This window comes from Embiotoca jacksoni, unplaced genomic scaffold (assembly GCF_022577435.1).
Source record: "Embiotoca jacksoni isolate LCO1_2020_lvr unplaced genomic scaffold, fEmbJac1.0.p SCAF_22, whole genome shotgun sequence".
Lineage (NCBI taxonomy): Eukaryota > Metazoa > Chordata > Actinopteri > Embiotocidae > Embiotoca > Embiotoca jacksoni.
In genome coordinates this window covers 7,413,670-7,432,301 of record NW_027185363.1, presented here as the reverse complement: position 1 = coordinate 7,432,301, position 18,632 = coordinate 7,413,670, and the positions used below count along the sequence as shown (strand labels likewise).

The 18,632-nt window shown below is 41.8% G+C and overlaps 1 protein-coding gene across 4 annotated transcripts; it reads right to left on the bottom strand.

Moving 5' to 3' along the window:
- Positions 1 to 1,272: 1,272 nt before the first annotated feature.
- Positions 1,273 to 18,434, bottom strand: mmp16b (matrix metallopeptidase 16b (membrane-inserted)). 4 transcript variants are annotated; one of them, XM_069157648.1, is made up of 11 exons: positions 17,990 to 18,434; positions 15,863 to 16,011; positions 15,594 to 15,608; positions 15,034 to 15,150; positions 13,654 to 13,958; positions 9,845 to 10,039; positions 9,224 to 9,441; positions 8,994 to 9,132; positions 7,868 to 8,018; positions 5,644 to 5,759; positions 1,273 to 5,145 (listed from the first exon to the last, which is right to left on the bottom strand). In XM_069157648.1, the coding sequence occupies exons 1-11, from the start codon at positions 18,116 to 18,118 to the stop codon at positions 4,784 to 4,786; spliced, it is 1,896 nt and encodes a 631-aa protein (XP_069013749.1). In that variant the 5' UTR covers positions 18,119 to 18,434; the 3' UTR covers positions 1,273 to 4,783. The 4 variants fall into 4 exon arrangements, with proteins under 4 accessions (XP_069013749.1, XP_069013751.1, XP_069013750.1 ...); XM_069157650.1 differs by having other exon boundaries at positions 9,878 to 10,039; XM_069157649.1 differs by lacking the exon at positions 15,594 to 15,608.
- Positions 18,435 to 18,632: the final 198 nt, after the last annotated feature.

The window sequence follows — 18,632 nt, the reverse complement described above, 5'->3', positions numbered from 1 at the left end:
CGCGCACACACGCACACACACGCACACACACACACACACACACACACACACACACACACACACACACACACACACCTCATTATAACACCAAGAAATGTGAAACCAGGTCATGTTTGTACATCCTATTTTCAGGAGTTACACAAGCAGCGCTGACATCAGATCCTCAAACACAGACAAGCCCAAATTTAATAAAACCCTGAGAGATTCTGCGTCTTATTGATTGACTTGAGGGCTGTTTGTTTCACAAGGTGTTGACATGTTTACTTGCTCCACAGCTGTCTTTCTGAGTTTGAGGGATTTTTGTGTCCTCGTAGTGTCCCACCAGTCCACTAATAGATCCAGGAAGGCTAATTAACTGGCTTGCAGTGGCAACTGGGTCACAATCTGGGAGACGAGCTCAAAGGTGAGCTGCTCTTCGATCGGGAACTCGTTTTGGTGGAACATTTGAATGTGGGGCGAGCCCTGGCGTTGAAATGGCCAAAGACAGAAAAGAACAAAGTGGGCCTTCCTTATTTCATGATCCAAATCTTTGTCAAAACTTGCCTTTTTAAGTCTGTACGTTTTTGTTTGTCGTTTCTTGTTGCAAGAAGGGTTTTTAAAATGGTAGCACACAGCGAACGGAAGGGGAGGAGAAAGTTGACTTCAGTAGTCTGCCAATGGCAGGTTTATACCAAATTTAAACATACAAATTTAACTTTTCACATCTTTAAGATTCTTTTGTATTTTTTGTGAATTCCTGGAAGTGGTAAAGACACAATCTTGAAAATGTTTGTAGCTTATGAAACTTTTTGGGTTGTTTTTGTTGTTAAGAAAATCCTCACAAAAATAATGTTGCGTGTGCCATGTGGTGTTTTTGTTGTTTATTGTTCTTTTTTCCTTTGGATGAAGGAGTTCCCTACATACAGTCCATGGAAATGAAGCACACATCCGCTAAAACTGTCAAAATGAATTGAGTTCAACCCTCCGGCAGCACATTTCTTTTAGGGTTTGGGTAAGTCACCTCTTTTTACTGCATAAATAAATGTGATATTTTCTGTCTTCCTAAAATTAAGGCTTTCAAAAAACTTTATAGGTTGTGCTGCTTGCTGTGTGCAGTGATTCCTTTTGTGGCTTTGAACACTAAACTTTAACATACTATATTCTTCATTATTTGTTATTTACTTTGTTTAGTGCCAGTAGTGTGAAATATATCTTGTGACGTGACAATGAACTATAAAACTTTTCACCTGCGTGACTGGAATGTTTGTGTTGGAGCAGGATACAAGGACACACTCATAATGCACTTGTTTTATTTACAACACACAGCATTTTTCCTTATCCATGGAATGGATGGATTAACAAAAAGGTCCAAAGCAGACAGTATACAGTCTGACTTATATATATACACATTATGCAATATGTTTACTTCGCACACACTGTGCCTCTGAGTATATGCTGCATGAATCTGTGTAAAACATCTAGACCGCAGTGATTGCAAAATGCTCCTCGTCTCCTCTGTACCCTTCCCTCTCTGGTGCATTGACTACTGTCTAATCAGCCCCATCTACTTCCTTTAATGACACTCCAAATTTGCCCAAATGCTGAGCAGCCTGTGTCAAGGCGCACAAAAAAAAAGAGACAACCAGGGACGTGTCAAAGCACTAAGACCTCCTGTTTTTCAAAGATCGAAAATATGATATTTGAAGTGGTTTAAGTGTGAAACGGACTGTTGAAAGTGTGTGTAACCTTTAAATGTTCGATTTACCTCTCAGAGATAAAAAAAAAAAAAAATATTTGCACAAAAATGGATTGTTCTTTGCTGATGCAGGATCAGAGGGAGGACAATTACTTGGTAGCTGTGAGACTAGAAAAAAAAAATTGCATTTCAAACCCACTTTATTGACAGCTTCTTGCCCTCAGTACAATGCAATGCAAGATTTGAGGTGCTGAGCACACAGGAATAAATACGGCAATAAATACAGTACCGACTTGCCTCACTGGCCATGTTTAATTCATACTCGCTGGAGCCATCGGACCCTCACCACAAACACACAAACTGATAGGACACCACACACGACACTGAGCCATAGGCTTTTTGCTTCCACCTTAAATTACAGTGATCATGGATCAGCATGGACCGATATGCACGGCAATTCAGCACTGCTTTAGGACAGCAAAGATGTTCCTTTCATTACATTTTCTCTCATAGTTTTGACAATCGAGTGAAGATTGGAACAGCAAGGACAGACTGGAAGCTAGTAATTTTTAATGGATCATAAAGCATGACAGTTTGGAGTCTGTCAATGGACCCGGCATAAACCTGCGATGCTGATCAGTCACTTCATTTAACCATAAAGGGAAAGACTGGTACAAGAGTGATCCATGGTCAACAGCTATGAAAGAATAACATCTTAGTTTTAACACCGGCATGCATTGCCCTTATGTAAGTTTTTATCTGTTACAAATGATGATGAATAAAGGTCCAACCCATCAATCATAGATCAATCAATTTACCCTCGCTGGAGTTCATTCAAAGAGAAGAACATTTTAAATCTCAAATTAATTCCTCCTCTGATATGTTAGAAAACAGCTTTGCCTCGATATCGATGGAAGATTATGTCAGATATCCTGTACAGCTGATGTTGATGACCATTTCAAGTAAAAGAGTAACAAAAACAAGGAGCACGAATATAGAAAAACAATCACATGATGAATGCTCACAGATAGATCATCTGGCAAACTCTGAGAAATGCTACACCACATTGTCACGTGTATGGCAGACCAAAGGCAAATACATATTTCATTAGGATCCAGGCGGTGTATTGCATTAAAAAAAAAAACTTGTGGTGATAGAAAAGGCTCCTGCTCAGTTTAGCTCCATCTCACGAGAGAGAGTCTTTTGTCTTTTTATGGGTTTTATTTTCCATATTTTACTGATTATACTCTGAAACATTATAAGATTTATGTATTATATTGTAAATGAAACATCATATATCACAAAATAGATGTTAATTATTTTATAATCAGACTTAATTTAGCTGGTTTTGTTTTTCCTGTTAATTCCAATAATGATTGATTAGTTCTATAAACATTTATTAGTAATGTGTTAATGTAACATTAGTACAGAGTTTGTAATTAAAGGTTAATTATAGTTAGAGTGCATAAAACAGCCTGATTCTGTTATTGAACACGCAGGCGAAACTATGTTCAGCTTTTGTTTCTAATATCCAAAATTCAGACAACAGTAAGTTTCTTTATTTCTGTTGATTAGTTCCTGTTAATGGTTAGAAATGTTTTCTTCTTTACAGAGTTGCTATTCATTAAAAACTTAGTGAGAAGATGGAGCCATCTGGGCAACAGCGCTGGCCACTGATGCAAGGTTGATGAGCTTGTGGTAAATATAAATGTAGAGAGATGATTTTATTTTGTTCAGAAATATGTCTTAGATTTGTTTCCCCTCTTTTCTCACCTCCTTCTTCGTTTCCTGTTCCATGTGAAATATTATGTAAACTTACAAACCTTGTACAAAAGTTGAAAGAAAAAAATATGGATCAGTAAAGCCTGTTTAAAATGTACGGACGACGAACACTGTTTGGAGTATTGGTATCCAAACCTGGCGGGGAAACAAGGGAAGCAGGATGTTAACTGTTCAATAACTGACACTACAGTACAGTACAGTACATATATAATGTAGGTAATTACTCTCTGTCACACACACACACACACACACACACACACACACACACACACACACACACACCTAACTAACCTTCCCTTTCTCTCTCCTACCCTCCGGTGAGGCACCGAATGAAAGCTGATAGCCGACTTGCCATCAGGTATTTAGCACAGGTTAGCACATTTTCAAGAACGATGAACCTGTTGTGGATCAAACTGTCCTTAATTACTGGTTGGAAGTTGCATTATGGGTAGCCTTCTGTTTATATTCCTACTGTGTCACTCAGTATCCAGCATCCAGACCAGAGAAATAGAGAGAGAAAGAGAAGGGACTTGAAGCGATCTGTGATTAAGGCAGTCTCATAAATATTGCAGAGAGGTTTTTGGCCCCTGTTTTGGAGATCGACTGCCACAACAGTCTTCAGTTCCTAGCTCTGACTAACGGCTGCGTCCCATCCCAACAGATTACAGAGCAGACGGGTGGATATGAATAGAAATGGCGAAAAGAAAATCAAGAATATGATCCACAAATGTTTGATCCATGGAGGAGAAATATCCCATCAAAAACAACATCGAGCGGTAATCCTCTTTGGAAGAAAAAGGTCATATTTGGTTTGTGTGTCAGTCCTCCACACAATGAGTAATCTTTTACAGGGACCCTAAATAAAAAAAATAAAAATTAAAAAAAAGCACAGCTCAGGGCAATTTAATTAAGAAATAAAAGTAAAGTAGAAGCCTATGTCTAATTTGTCCACTGAAGTTACTGCTAGGGGCTTTTCAAGCGGCGTGCAGAGATGGGGATAGACAAAGGTCCCACTTACAGTAGCTTAACTCTGTCTCACTTAATTGAGTTCATTCCAAGATACAGAAAAAAGTCAAAGCAGATACATACATATTAGTTGGACATAGGAGATGTGGCTCCGTCACTGTCTTCACTCGAGTTCTGCTGAACGTTTCACTTCCCTTGCAGCTTGCACATTATGAGTTCGAGCAGTTTTTCAAATCTGCCAACATGGCAAACCTCAAGTACTATACCCTTTACAGTGCTTCCAATTACTGTACCGAGGGCTTCAAGCAATAACTAGACCTTTATCAGAGCTTCACACCCCTCTCTATACAGTGCAGTCCCTCAGACCCACTCCTGCATGGAGCGCTTGCAGTACAGTATGTGGCGCTGCGTGCTCTTCCTCCTGAACTGGAACACCGTGTAGAGGAGGACCATCATGCACAGCGCCAGAACACACGGGATCGCTATGGCCACCGCTTTCTCCGTACCCCCCGCGCTGTCCAGTTTGATGACGACGTCCACGTCGCCGTTGTCATAGTGGCGTTCCTCTGCCACCGGAGGGCTCCAGTCCCAGTCGGGGTCTGCAGGGAGGCCGTCACAGCCCATGAAGTCCCTCAGAATGGACCTCGGATAGCCGGGCTCCACGCGAAGCAGCTGGTTGTTGAACTTCCAGTACTCCTTTCCCTTGTAAAAGTAGGTAAAGCCTGGATAGAGAATGGGGGAGGAGAGGGAGGAGGAAGGGGAGGAGGAGGAGGAGGGGGAGGGGGGGGGGGTTTAGGGACACAATCATTTGATTATTTTAAGATTTATTTTTGCCATTTTGTGTTTGTGTAACAGTATAAAGACAGATGGGACACAAGAGGAGAGAGGGAGACATGCAACAGAAGACCCCAGCTGGAATCAATCTGAGGATGCTGCAGCAAAAAGGTATGAGTCTTATTCAACTCCTAAGACAACAAACACAAAACACATTTACTTACTCTCTTGTATTTTTCATGTATTATATGTACTATTATTATGGTAAAGAGTAGTCAAATAAACTGCACCTTGCTACAAAGCCTTGAAACATAGATTTTACTCTTGTCAACTTCTAGTTTTCCTCTCTTTTATGACACTACACCTCTATTTCAATAGTAAAGAGATGCTAGTATGTGAAATTACTTATCTACAATCAGGTATTACGGTCAGTAAAGTGGGCATACCGTTGGCTTTATCCACAAAAGCCCCCTGTGGCGAGTCAGGGATGCCCTTCCAGATGGTGATGGGTTTCGGATAACCCGGGTCCATAGTCCTCATGTCCTCATTGTACCTCCAGTATCTACAACAGCACAGGCAGAAATACCAAAACAGTCTATACAGAGGTCATCTGACACCTGATCTTGTAAAAAAAAAAAAAAAAAAGATTATGCAGATCTGGGTTGATCAGAAGAGGGGGGGAAATCACACATTCTTGCAGGCATGTACAAAAAAATGCAAATACACATACGCAGAGAAAGCTGCAGTTTGAGAAGAATTTCGTAAAATCAAGTAGATTCAAAGCACAAAATACATTTGTCATTTTAACATCCCGGGGACATCTGAAAAACTCGTGTTTGGTTTGGAGATTCCTTTAATGTGTTTACTTTTCATCACCAACCAACTATTAAATTAAAAGAGGTCAAAATGCAAAGGGGCAAAAATGTGAAAACTCAACTTGGCAACACTTAAAACACCCACTATGTTTTACTTATAACAACCTGACAAAGAGCCCGTGCTGCAGCATATTGGTTAAATAAAGAATACTCCTTCAGTACATAAACTAGTGCTGCTAAGTTGTATTTTTTTTTTTACAAAAGAAAACTCTTAATCAGGGCCTTAGATTCAGGCTGGGTGACAGTGATTCATCAAATGTTGCTGCCCAATGCCTCAGTAATGACAGCTGATGTTTGAGTCAGTTATGTGAAATGATGGCAGCTGATGTTTTGAAACACTGCCTACACAGACATAGAGGACTGAGTAAAACACTTTTTTTTGTTCATTATACTCTGCTAGAAAAGTCTTTTAAGTATAGAAGATGTATTGTTTTGTCATTGTGATTTAGCTTTCAAAAACAATATAAAAACTTGATATCATGACAGACAAAATCTTACACTGGATCTCTGTTTATCATTTTCATAGTGACAGTCTGCTGTCTATAACTTGATGTCAAATGTCATTTTCAGTCTGACCATTTAATGATCAGCGACTGACTTATTTCACATGACCAGAAAAGCGGCCAATCGATCATCCATACTGTGTTTATCTGCCTCAGATTTGTTTCAGAAGACGCTGTGATTGATGTCCTCCTCATCTTCTGCCACTCACAGACATACATCTTTGAATTAGAGCGAGATAACAGAAACAGAATGTCCTGTTTTGTCAGGATGGGACATCATGTGGTCCAGGATGACAGTATCATGACAAAGCATTTTGTCAGCTCCCACCACAAAGGTCCCATGACCTCTTTGGATATGATTTATCATGACAGCTGAACATGTGAGTCACACTGGCATGCTCTCAAAATGTATGACCCTTTCGATGCACATAGATTCACAACAGATTCTCTCATCTGGTTGTTTTGGAAAAACTCCCTGCACAATCTGGATAAATCCATACATTTAAACAGGATAGTATGCTGTATAAACTTAACAGAAAAGGGCCTAAACTACTGAAGTAACCATTAGGAAATACTGCTGATGCATCGCTATAGATGTTGCGAGGAAAACACCTAATTATCACAGCTACTTGTCTGTATCAGGACACCTTCATGCCTGCATGATAGCTCTGTCTTTGCACTAACCTTGGAAGAAAACACATTTCTTTTCTCAGGTCTTTAGGATTCCTTTTCTCTACCACTCTGTGCACAATGTGATTCTCTGACTCTAAGTAATATCCATTTCATACATATAAGATCCAGTGTTGTTTACATCCACATCACAGTTTCCTGTGCTCTAACATTGGATCATAATGGCCTGAAAAGCCACTAAACATCTGATCACTTACAGAGCTTCAATGATCTATAATAATACCAATATGAAAGATGCATGATCAAAAACCTGCAAAAATGTGCAATATCTTGATGGAAACAGTCTAAAAAATTTTTTTTTCCCAAAATAGACTAACATTGCAACAATAAAAAAAGAACCAAAGGGAAGGCAATAACAAATACTTTATATTGTTTTTCTCTTCTCTGTAGGATCCACTCAACAACATAAAACATAAATTATATGTGTAATAAATACAATATAGCACAGTCATTTTATTGGAAGACAAGTCTTTAAATATACATGATATAGCTAAAACCTTAATAGAGATTTCAGCCATCATTTGTCCTTGTACTACTTTACTCCAGAGTTCTGTCCGAATGCTAAACTTTGCAGCAGAAGTGCAGTAATAATCCACACAGACCTGTCTCCTTTGAAGAAGTAGGTTTTGGCAACATCCTCCCACCAGACAGCTGTCTCGATACTCTGTGTGGGCATACCGCTCCCGAACAACGAGATGTCCTGAGGGTACGATGGCTGGAGAGTTGTGTCCTTGAAGACCCAGAAACGATTTCCTAAAATACACACACAGACAAAGTTAGACTGCACTGGGACAAAGACATTATCATAAATATGACCTCAAAAATCACACCAGACAAAACACTGTGGGCTCTCAGCTCATTCAAACTGTATCTGTGGATTTTTACCCGCAAGTCTATTTATTTCTGTTCACATGATTTCAAAGGTCAAACGAATCACCTTTAAAGACTATCTCCACAGCAGAACAGCTATGCAGTCTTATCTGGGATACAATAAACAGCAAGATGATGCTCTGAAGGCAACTCCACTGAGACTTGTTGTTTTGAGTTTTATTGAAGCTATTGTTGCATTTAATTCAGTTTGATCATAAGTGCCTCGGGCAGCCCGAGGAGAATTGTGGTGGTGGCGTGCTCGCAGTAAGTAGCTACACACTCATGTACACACACCCACGTACATACACACACACAGTTAAGTCCCTCTGAGTGAATAAATCAAGCATGAGGCACTCTGATCCCACTGGGTGACAGATGTCATGTTAATCTGCCTGATGGGCGGATGGCTCTTCCGGATCTGCACCCGTTCTCCCACCATGCAGGATGCAAAAGAACCTCCCAGTCACCCAATCTATTCCACTATGATAGAAGATTAGTGTATGTTAGAGAGCTTAGTGTGAGTTCTCACGTGCACTTGTAGTGATGGAATGCAATATTACATTTATCAAATTGTTTACTCTCATATTTGCAAACCTGCATTTCTTTAAGACACATTATTACAGTTTTGGCTGCACTGATGCCAACGAGCAATCATTTTGGCAAACAGTGTGAAACTAGCTCGAAGAAATGTGCATCATTTCACCCACTGGCTCTCGTGTATCCATGACCAACAAAAAAACATAACAACATCACTCCACAGCACCACTAGTGGTTAAAAGCACCACTGGGTGTCTGTAATAAAAAAAAAAGAAAAGAAAAATACAATTATGGAAATAATTCATCTATTTCTTTATTTACCTTTGAAAAAGACAAACTTTCCTTCGCTGTTTTCGTACACAGCATCGATTTTAGGAGGCAGGCCTTTCCAGAAGTAGTTGATCTGCATGGGGTAGCCAGGGACGACTGAGTTGTCCCGCACCCTCCAGAACCACTGGTCCTATAGATATTGACAGTGAATCACCATCATCATCATCATTCAGAACTGCTTTGAAACCAGCAGCCATGTTTACTCTGATGATGTGCTTTACCTTGAACACAAAAAGCTCCTGTCGGAGGATGGCCAGGGTGTTGAAGCCTCCGTCACAGATGTTAGGTTTGGAGTTGGGGTTGGAGGGCTTGGCCCCCTGCGGAGGGCGATGGGGTCTGGCATGCCGGTCGTGCTTGCGTGGGTCTGAGGGAGGGTGGAAGCGAGGGGGAGGGACTGTTGGTGGGGGCCTGGTCGGTTGTGGAGCTCTATCTGGTGGACCTAAAAACACAAAAACACAAACTATTTCATCTCCCTTCATTACTTCGTAAATACTTTTCTTCTGTATGTTTAAGATGAAGCTATTTTCAAGATTGTTCCCATTAAGATATATTTTGACCAATGCACTTGTTGTTTGGGCACAGATTATTTAGCCTCCTTGGCGTTTTGTTAGTTGACTCATGTTGCTTTGAAAATATTGCTTGGCTGCCCTCTTTAACAGCTGACAAATGCTGCTTACTGGCATTCAACCCAGTATGACGGATGCAGTAGCATTTGCAAATGTGACTAAGTTACTTCACAGATTCAGTTTTTTATAATATTTTGTATGTAGCTTGTTGAGATTATATAACACATAAGCCTTCTTTCTGTATGAAGTGCTGTTTAGACTTTCTAAAAATCTCACCATCTAATAAGAGATTCCATGGTGGAAAGTTACCATAGATTTTCTGGATGCCCTGCAGGTCATCATGAGGTAGTTTGAAGTTCTCTGTATCCATGTACTGGTAGAAAGGAGCCATGATAGCGGTGGGGTCGTTAGAGTGCTCCAGACCAAGGGCATGGCCCAGCTCGTGAACCGCAACCAGGAACAGGTCGTTCCCTGGAGAGGGCGAGAGGAAAACTGCACTGAGATAACGAACATGCTCCATCACATGTGGAGCATCCAGTACATACAGTGGGTGGAGAAGGATGGATGTAACTGTATGCATTGTGATAAAACATAAACAGCTGCACAGACATACTTATTAATACAAGAGGCCGAAAGTGAAAAGCACGTGCAAACAATGAAAACTACATTTACAAAATTATACAGTTTTACCATTAGCAGGCATCTGCAGAGCTACTGAATAGCCAACTCTATACAGTATTGCTTTTTTACACAAGTAGCTTTTGTACCATATACTACACTGAAGCCACTGAAGCTGAGTTGATCCCTGAAATGTGTGATAGACACAGTCCAAATGGTAGGCAAATTCAATTTAACCTCATCTCAGGTATTATAGTAATTACTTGATTAATCAATCACCAGAAAACAAATCAGCATACATTTTGATAATCAGTTACCCATTTATCAAGCAGAAAATGCCCAATATGTCCTAATTACAGGGTCTGAAGTGAGAATTTTGTTCTCCTCTTTGTTTTGTCATTGTAAAATGACCAGTTTTGGGTTTTGGCTTCAGTTTTCTTCACTGTTGTTATAATCTGGAAAACCTGTTCGCATTAATGCTCGTCCAGCCACTCTGAAGGGTGGACCAAAAAGCGACTAGTGTCGTTGGGTCAGTTCGTTTAATGATGTTGAAATGTAGTTGCAGCAGTGGTAGAGTATACGCACATGCTGATTGGTTAAAGCTGCTCCAGTCATTTTAAAAATTAACACGAGGACTGCGCCCAGTAGTATGCAACGACTGCAAATGATGCCCTCCGGAGCGTACAGATCCATATACTCATTCAGAGCATTTGGGTCTGGGTACACCAGGCTAGTTACATATAACAATTTTAAGACCTTACTTTGCACTCTCTGGGATAGTTTTAGTTATTTTGCATCATAAGGCAGATGTGAGCCAGAGATCACATAGAGCGGAGGAACAGTCACGTTGCTGCCCAGGACATCCGAAAACAATGAAAATACAAGCGCACGTTCATATAATGCACTTGAAAACATGTTGGCCTCTATTTTATACTACATTCTAACACACACACAAATGGGAAAAAAAAATGTCAGAGTCGGTGTATATGGTCAGCATTCAGCTCATAGTGTCAACCTGATTTAAGTAGAAATACACCATTTACGTACAGCTTGTGACCGAAGCTGTCCCCCAGGAGATTGTTGCCCTTTACAACATGATATCCACTATTGCCAACAGCGCTGCACACAACAGCTACTGACCCTCAGCCAGCAGCTAAAAGGTTACACCTCCCCTTCCCCCATTTATCTCACACAACCAGCCTCTTCCACCTAACCAAAAACGTCCCAAAAGGACTCCTAGGAGCCAGACCGGAGCTACCATTAGCGCACATGTCAACATGCAACATTTACAATTGCACTGCTGTGAGAGCCCATTAAAGGTTGCACAGCTTTCCAGACACATAAACTGAGACAGGAGCTTTTCAAAATCAGCCTCAGCACTCCAAATGGATACCCATGGGACACTGCACAAGGGTGAACTTGATTTTGACTTGGGAGTCTGAGACAATTACCATTAGAGTATGAGAACAAAAGGGAGAGAGGAGAGGAGCTGATGGGTGGCGAGCAGTTTCCGAGAACAAACACAATGTGGGCTGCAACTCTCCTCCCCCACTAATGGGAGGATAGAGTGTAAGCGTATGGTACAAAGATATTAATGAAGCAGTGGTGCTCTGACAAGTCAGGCGCGCTGTAGGTAGAGTAATTAAAGTGTGTTTGGTTGCACGGCTAAGAACGGTATCTTGTTGCTCTGCCAGGATTTCTGGTGTGATGGCTCCTGACATGATGTGACGTCCATTTATATATATAGTCTATTGTCACGATAGACTATATATATAAATTAATGTGGCTTCCGGGTCTGAAAAATTAGACCAATGCAGAAGTGCCTTAAACTGCAATACCACCGAGGGACGCTACGAGTTGGCTTAGAAAAGCCTCTGTCTCCATTGACTCTCATTCAACTTCTCTCATGAAATACGACGTCAATACATTTTTACCACTGGTCAATATGGTGTCATTTGCGTAAATCAATCCTTCTAATTCGTTTTCTGGTGGTCCATCTGAAAATAATCCCATCATTAATTAGATATTAGGCCTCAAAAAGCGGTATGTTTGGGGGCGTGTCTGTTTGATTGACAGGCCTGTGGTGCAGTCAGGTTTCTGCTAAATGTGGGCAGGGCATAGTTTCCTTTGGGTTCCAATGAGATCGAGTCAGATTCACCGCTCGCAACTACCCAGCTTATCCAAATATGGTCACTTCTGGCTCAAAAATAGTCCATGGACAAAATACCAAACTCGAGGCTTCAGAATGGCATTTCACAAACCAATGATGTCGACCTCGGACAACCCCCCGGGCAGAAAAATATAGCCAATGTCTTGATGTCATGAACTGCAGTTTCTCGACTGGCCACTAGAGACTGGCTCCAAATGCGAGTCAATCCCCATAGACCCACATGTAAAAATGGCCAATTTTACAGCAATAACAAACACGTAATAATAAACAGCCTCGTACATGTAACGGTTTTAGTCTCTATAGCTAATTTTCCCATTCATGCCAACTGTATCGGGTTGAATTCTTATATAACTCACCCATTTAAATTGTATTAAGTCTTAAAGTTATGCATAATTAAGGATGTGGTAGCTCTGAGTGACAGGTGGGTGCTGATGGGAAGCTGTATGCAAGTTTCAGTAACCAGGCGCCATGCGGCCTGCCTCAGCTCAATTCACACACCACCTCTCTGGGTAATTTTTGGATGAGCTGGGAGTGAGGCTGCCAAGATGGCGACGGCCAGATCCACTCAGAACTGAGCCTCAAAACTGCTCTTCAGAAAACCTACGAGGGATTTTAAGAAGGCTTCGTACATTTTTTTATGCACAGTTTATAGACGTGACGTGACCTAACATAAAATCTGTAATGGCATGAATATGTAGCATATCTATTACTTTTACATAGACCTCTTTGGAAGCTTACCACAGAGCTAAATCAAATTCAATAGAACTGAATAACCATAATCATGTGCCAGCAACCAATGTCTTAAAATAGCAGGGCTTTCTATCCTGTCGTCTGAAGAGCTTATTACACATGAAAAAAAACACCAAAATCCTGACAGATGGGGTGATTCGTCTTTACAGAGCACAGCCGGATCAAAGACATCTCTGCATTCTTTGTTTTTGGTTAAGCATCCCTCATACGCTGCCCTGCGATACCATCTCTGTCATATTGCCCTCCTGCCCAACCATCTGTATTTCCATGATCTGCTTTTCATCAGTCCCTTATCTGTCTCTCCTGTTGAGTGCTCTTTTTTTCCTGCATGCTTTTCTCACTTCTCCCACACTCATTACTTGTTTACCTTCCTGTCAAAATTTAGCATTTAATAAGCTCAATTTCTCTACTTTGTTTTTATTTATCTTTTAATAGGTTCCCCTCCTCCTCCCTGCTGTAGCTTCTCCTTTGTTCGCTCCATTATTGGTGGGTCTTTGCCACCTTGTCTTACTCATTACATTTTACGCCTACTTTCTCTTCCACTCACCATCATGGTTGGGGTTCCCCAAGGTCCAAGGCTCATCTGAGTCAAAGTGTGTGTCCCCTCCAATGCCCGGGCCTGGAAAATAGGCGTGGGCGAGAAATCCTCCCTCCCCATCGAAGGGCGAGCTGTCACCGTGAAAACCTGAAGCGAAGATGATGGTGATGTCCACGTCACGCCTGCCAGTCTCCAGGGCGCTGTATGGAACAGCCTCAAAGCGTAGGGGAGTCACGCCCTGCCACACGTCAAACGCCCGCCGGATGGCATCATGAGTCTCCCGGGCGCCCACCTTTGGCGTGACATTTTTTATGCTGTAGAAAAAAAACAAGAACACCTATTGAAAAGGTCGCTGCGAGATGGAGTCCGTCTGGCTAAAAATGTAAGTTGTAGTTTACATAAAAGAGTTTGCAAAAGTAAAATAATTTGAAACTTAGGGGAACAAAAATATTCAGGATAAGTGGAAATTAAAAAAAAGCTCTCCGCGTCCACCCCTTTCCTTGTTATCCCATTAATTTTAAGTGAACAGTTTCCCTTTTCAGAATGAGAAGACACGAAAAAAAAAAAGTTGCACTTGACACAACTATTTCAAGCCCAGCAGCTTTCACTGAACTTTTAACACAGCAGTCGTTATCAGTGTCTAGCAGGCAGAGAGGAATGGGAAATCTTCTCCCTCTCTCTCCACTCGTTTCCACGAATAAAGTGCAGTCAGCAGCAGCACTGGCTCAGCACTGATTGACATTCCATTAGGAGAGGTGGCTCATCAATTCAAATTCAGGGAGGAAGGAAGGATTTGAATAAATTGACAGTGTTATCGTCTATTACTGCAGTAACCTGTCAATTTGCAGTTGTGCCAGAGACGCGTTTATCGGTTCTCCTCAGAACCTATTAAAAGCGTGGGCTTAATCAGGCCAGATAAAATGAGAGTTTGAATATTTCTGCTGAGATTATGGATAATTTACACTCTGGATTTTCAAACAATTTTGGATGAGGGAGAGAAAAGCCCTCAATCTTCCTGCTACTCTGCGAAAAATTGTTTTGTTTTATGAAAAGGGAAGAATAAATGGAAGACAGCCTGATCCCATTTTTCATTTTGCCAGCAAGCTATTTATACATTAGAGAGCAAACATACTCACACTATGTGTTAATCTATGTGTTTTTGAATGTGCAATTGTCACTATATTTTTGTGTGCGAGCCCCCACATATGTGACATATTTGTTCAGTCTCTATGACAACATGCAGCATGTGATCCCAGGTGGTGAAAGAGGAAGAGATGAGAGACAGAAGAGAGCGGAGAAAATTAACACCAGCATATTTTAATGTGAGCCCCACAATGAGAACTGCTAAACTGAATGGTCTCTATGACAACTGCCTTCACTGTCTCTCACCTGTAGGTTATGTGCGTACGCTGCCACTTCTGTCCTGTCAGTGCGTATCTCCGCCTCCGTGACCTTGAAGCACTTTTGAATTTGTCCGGAACACCGCAGCGTGGTTTTTGCATCCAACTTAAAAAGTGATGAGGGAGAAGGAGACGAAGAAGAGAAGAGAGGAGAAGAGAAGAGAAGAGAAGAGAAGAGAAGAGAAGAGAAGAGAAGAGAAGAGAAGAGAAGAGAAGAGAAGAGAAGAGAAGAGAAGAGAAGAGAAGAGAAGAGAAGAGAAGAGAAGAGAAGAGAAGAGAAGAGAAGAGAAGAGAAGAGAAGGTGACTTTAGTTTGCGAACTACAAGTTGGATTCATTGTTTGCATCACAAGACAACATAAAGCAGTGAAGTGAACGCAGCAGTTCTCTTCCTGACAGGTGCCAAAGAATCACGGTAGCAAAAAATGAGGGATGCAAAGTGCTGCTAAACTTCTCCAAACTACAGTCCTTCTCATTCATACCACATCAGATGTCATCACTACTACAAAAACAAACACGATACATACTGTAGGCAAAACATTAATTCTCACCTCAGGGTGATATCACTGCACCATCATGCAAAATGAGAAGAGGGGAAAGCATTAAACACGTCACCTGAGGTTGTTTCAGGTGAGGTGATTGGCGGTGAAACAAACATCTCTGTCTGTCCCTCACTGATTCATTGAAATATTGATAGCCCTGCCTTCTGCATTTTAAATGAAATGAGTGGAGCATGTGCATTAACATGACATCATTGGCCTAATGAAAGTTCACGTGCCCCTCGGCTTGTGTTTGTATGAGCACGTGTGTGTGTACTCACTCCTTGGTTTTCTCATCCAGTGTCCCTGTGACATTGAGACCATAGACACGCTGCATGGCAGCGATGGCTGAGTGCATGGTTTGGGCCGAGCGCAGGACAGACATTCCCGGTTCTGTGCGGGGAAGGTAGCCATACCTCTGTAGCCATCCCTGCAAAGGGGGAAGAAGCAGAAAGATTTGGGGCTTCATATCATGGTTATTTTAAGACTTGCTGCAGACTCTTTATTAGAAAACTAAGATTTAAGAGAAGGTCTGTTGACCAGGATGTTGCACATTTTGCAAGTTTGTTCAGATAATAAATGAGTTCATAATTTTTTTCAATTTACATGTATTTAAGAAGCTGTTGTAATGTGTGCAATACATCAAAAGTGAAAGATTTTTAAAGAGTCACTTCTCTTCATGCATTCCCATTAACTGCCACAATGAACTTGATTCTCCTTCACTGTGTTTGATTAGATCTGCTCCCACGTGTACCTATTTCAATAACATTCATATTTCAAACAATTCTGGGAGGTTTTCGCGTACATACACGGACCACAGACTCACGTCCACCACAGCAGTTGGTTTATATTGCACAGAGGCACCACAACCAGAGCTTTTAATAAGGCTAAAAGTACTGTTTCTTTGTGTTTCCCTGCAAGTGGTGCAATGAACTTGTTGGGAAAAAGTGGGCAGAGAAATGGCAAGATTCCAGCTGCAAACCTGCTTCTTTTAATCTCCAGTCTGCTGCCAATCGCATAGTAAAAAAAAAAAAAAAATCAACATAAAATATGAAGGTGCATCATTTATTCTGCATCTCAAAAGATGCTGTGACCAACCACTGGTAGTACAAAACTCCTTCACTATCAAGACAACAAAGAACGAGCTGCTGTGGTTGTATTCCACATCACAGTGTGCCTGAAATGTTAAGAAGCTTTTTATTGATGTTGGTAAAATTTACAACAACACACAAAACACAATGGTCTTTTGTTTGCTTAAATAGTGTATGCAGCAGTGGTTTAGGTTTAAATCTGTTTGTGCAGAGGCTCTGTGGACAGCCGTGCAAACGCAAACAGCATCTGAATCCCTTCTGGTGACCTTAGTCAGTGTTTGTGTCTTGCGGCTTCCGGTCAGCGTACATGTGCAGGAGTGCGGCCCTGCCTCCTCTTGCCCTACAAAGCCGGAGTGATACAGAGACGGGAGGTGAGGCCTCTGAGCATCATCCAGGGGTCACTGCCAAACCCAATCCTGAAACCGAGGGCCACGAGGTGCCCGAGCTATCCACAGCTGTCCACATGCCAACCAGCTGCCTCCCTATCACCACACGGCCATGAGATATGTTCCAGCTAGCTAATCTGACTAGCTGTCTCCTATGTCCATCCCTCCCCCTTCTGCCTCTATCCCTCTTTCTGCTTAGCTAAACGCCTTGTTTATCCCCCCCCCCCTCTCTCTCTCCTGTGGGTGTGTTTCCTGTGCAAGTAGTTTTGTTTCAAAGGCACAGATTTCACTGAGATATCGGCAAATTTCAGTGAGCCATAAAATTGAATAATGGTGTGTGTTTGTTACTGTGAGCCTAAGCATTTAATTTCTTCAGAGTGGTAGGAGTGGAGCATGTGGTGAGGGTGGAAATGACATAAATTAATCAGGTACAAAAAAAGCAAATCCTATTATGCAACTTGTGTCTGTGAATGTTTAATCTCCTCCAACACTATAATGCTGCCAAAGCATATCTGACTTCATGATGACCTGTCGGGAAAAAAAAAAAAAAAGTATATCAAGCAAAATACAATGCTGGAGGGCATCTGTGATAAAAAAAACAAAAAAAAAACAGAACCGCTCTGAGTGCGATCATATTTGGAATCAGTGGGCTGGATCAGTTCAGTTCATGGACCGCAATGTAATAACCTCAAATGAGCATCCTTCTGTTTCATTGCACCCTACAAATGAGGAATGCGCGATGTTTTCTCCGTTCAGCGCGTGAGCTGTCCTGATAGGCTCACAATGTCTCCATGTTATGCGTTATGGTGATTGTGGCGGCCGATAGCTTGGGGGGGAGCGGACATATATGTTTTCCACGCAGAGGCAGATGATGTGGAGGAGAGAGCACGGTCATTTATAATAATCGGGGAGGGGAGGCCATTTATCTTACCTCAACGCTGAACTGATGATCCTCCTCTCCGGACACGGCAGACGAAATCCAAAGCAAAAAATGCAAACAGAATGCTGCCGCGTAAAAGCAATCCGATGGTTTTCTTTTACTGGAGGATACTAAGGTCATAATGACCTGTTTTTCCCGAGTGTTTATTAGGAGAAGCCGCCCGTCTGCTTTGGCTCTTGTGTCAAATGAAAACCATCGGGCGAACTGTCAAGACAGATTCAGATGCAAACGAGAAAAAGGACTCCGTGTTTTATAAAATCCCGATGGTGGCATAAAAATGTTCCGATGTCAAGCAGAGGTAACTCGGCACGTTAGACCCGCTGCCCTCGCCATTCTTATTTACATCAGGGGCTACATCTATCCAGCAGCATCAATGGCCATGTACAGTACCCAGTCTGCGCAAGATAGGCTCCCTCCCGACTTGACGCCTGCGCTTTGATTTCTCACAGCGCAGCGCTGCTTGGCAGCATCATGAGAGCTGCCCTACAGAGTGCATAAGAGATGAAATACCACACATCAGAGCTGCCCGTGCATCTGACTTTTACACTGCAAAGGCCACGGCTGCGTGCAATTTCAGGCTCACATGTGCAGTCACATAGTTTGATCTTAAATTCCTGAGGCTAAACAAAGGCCC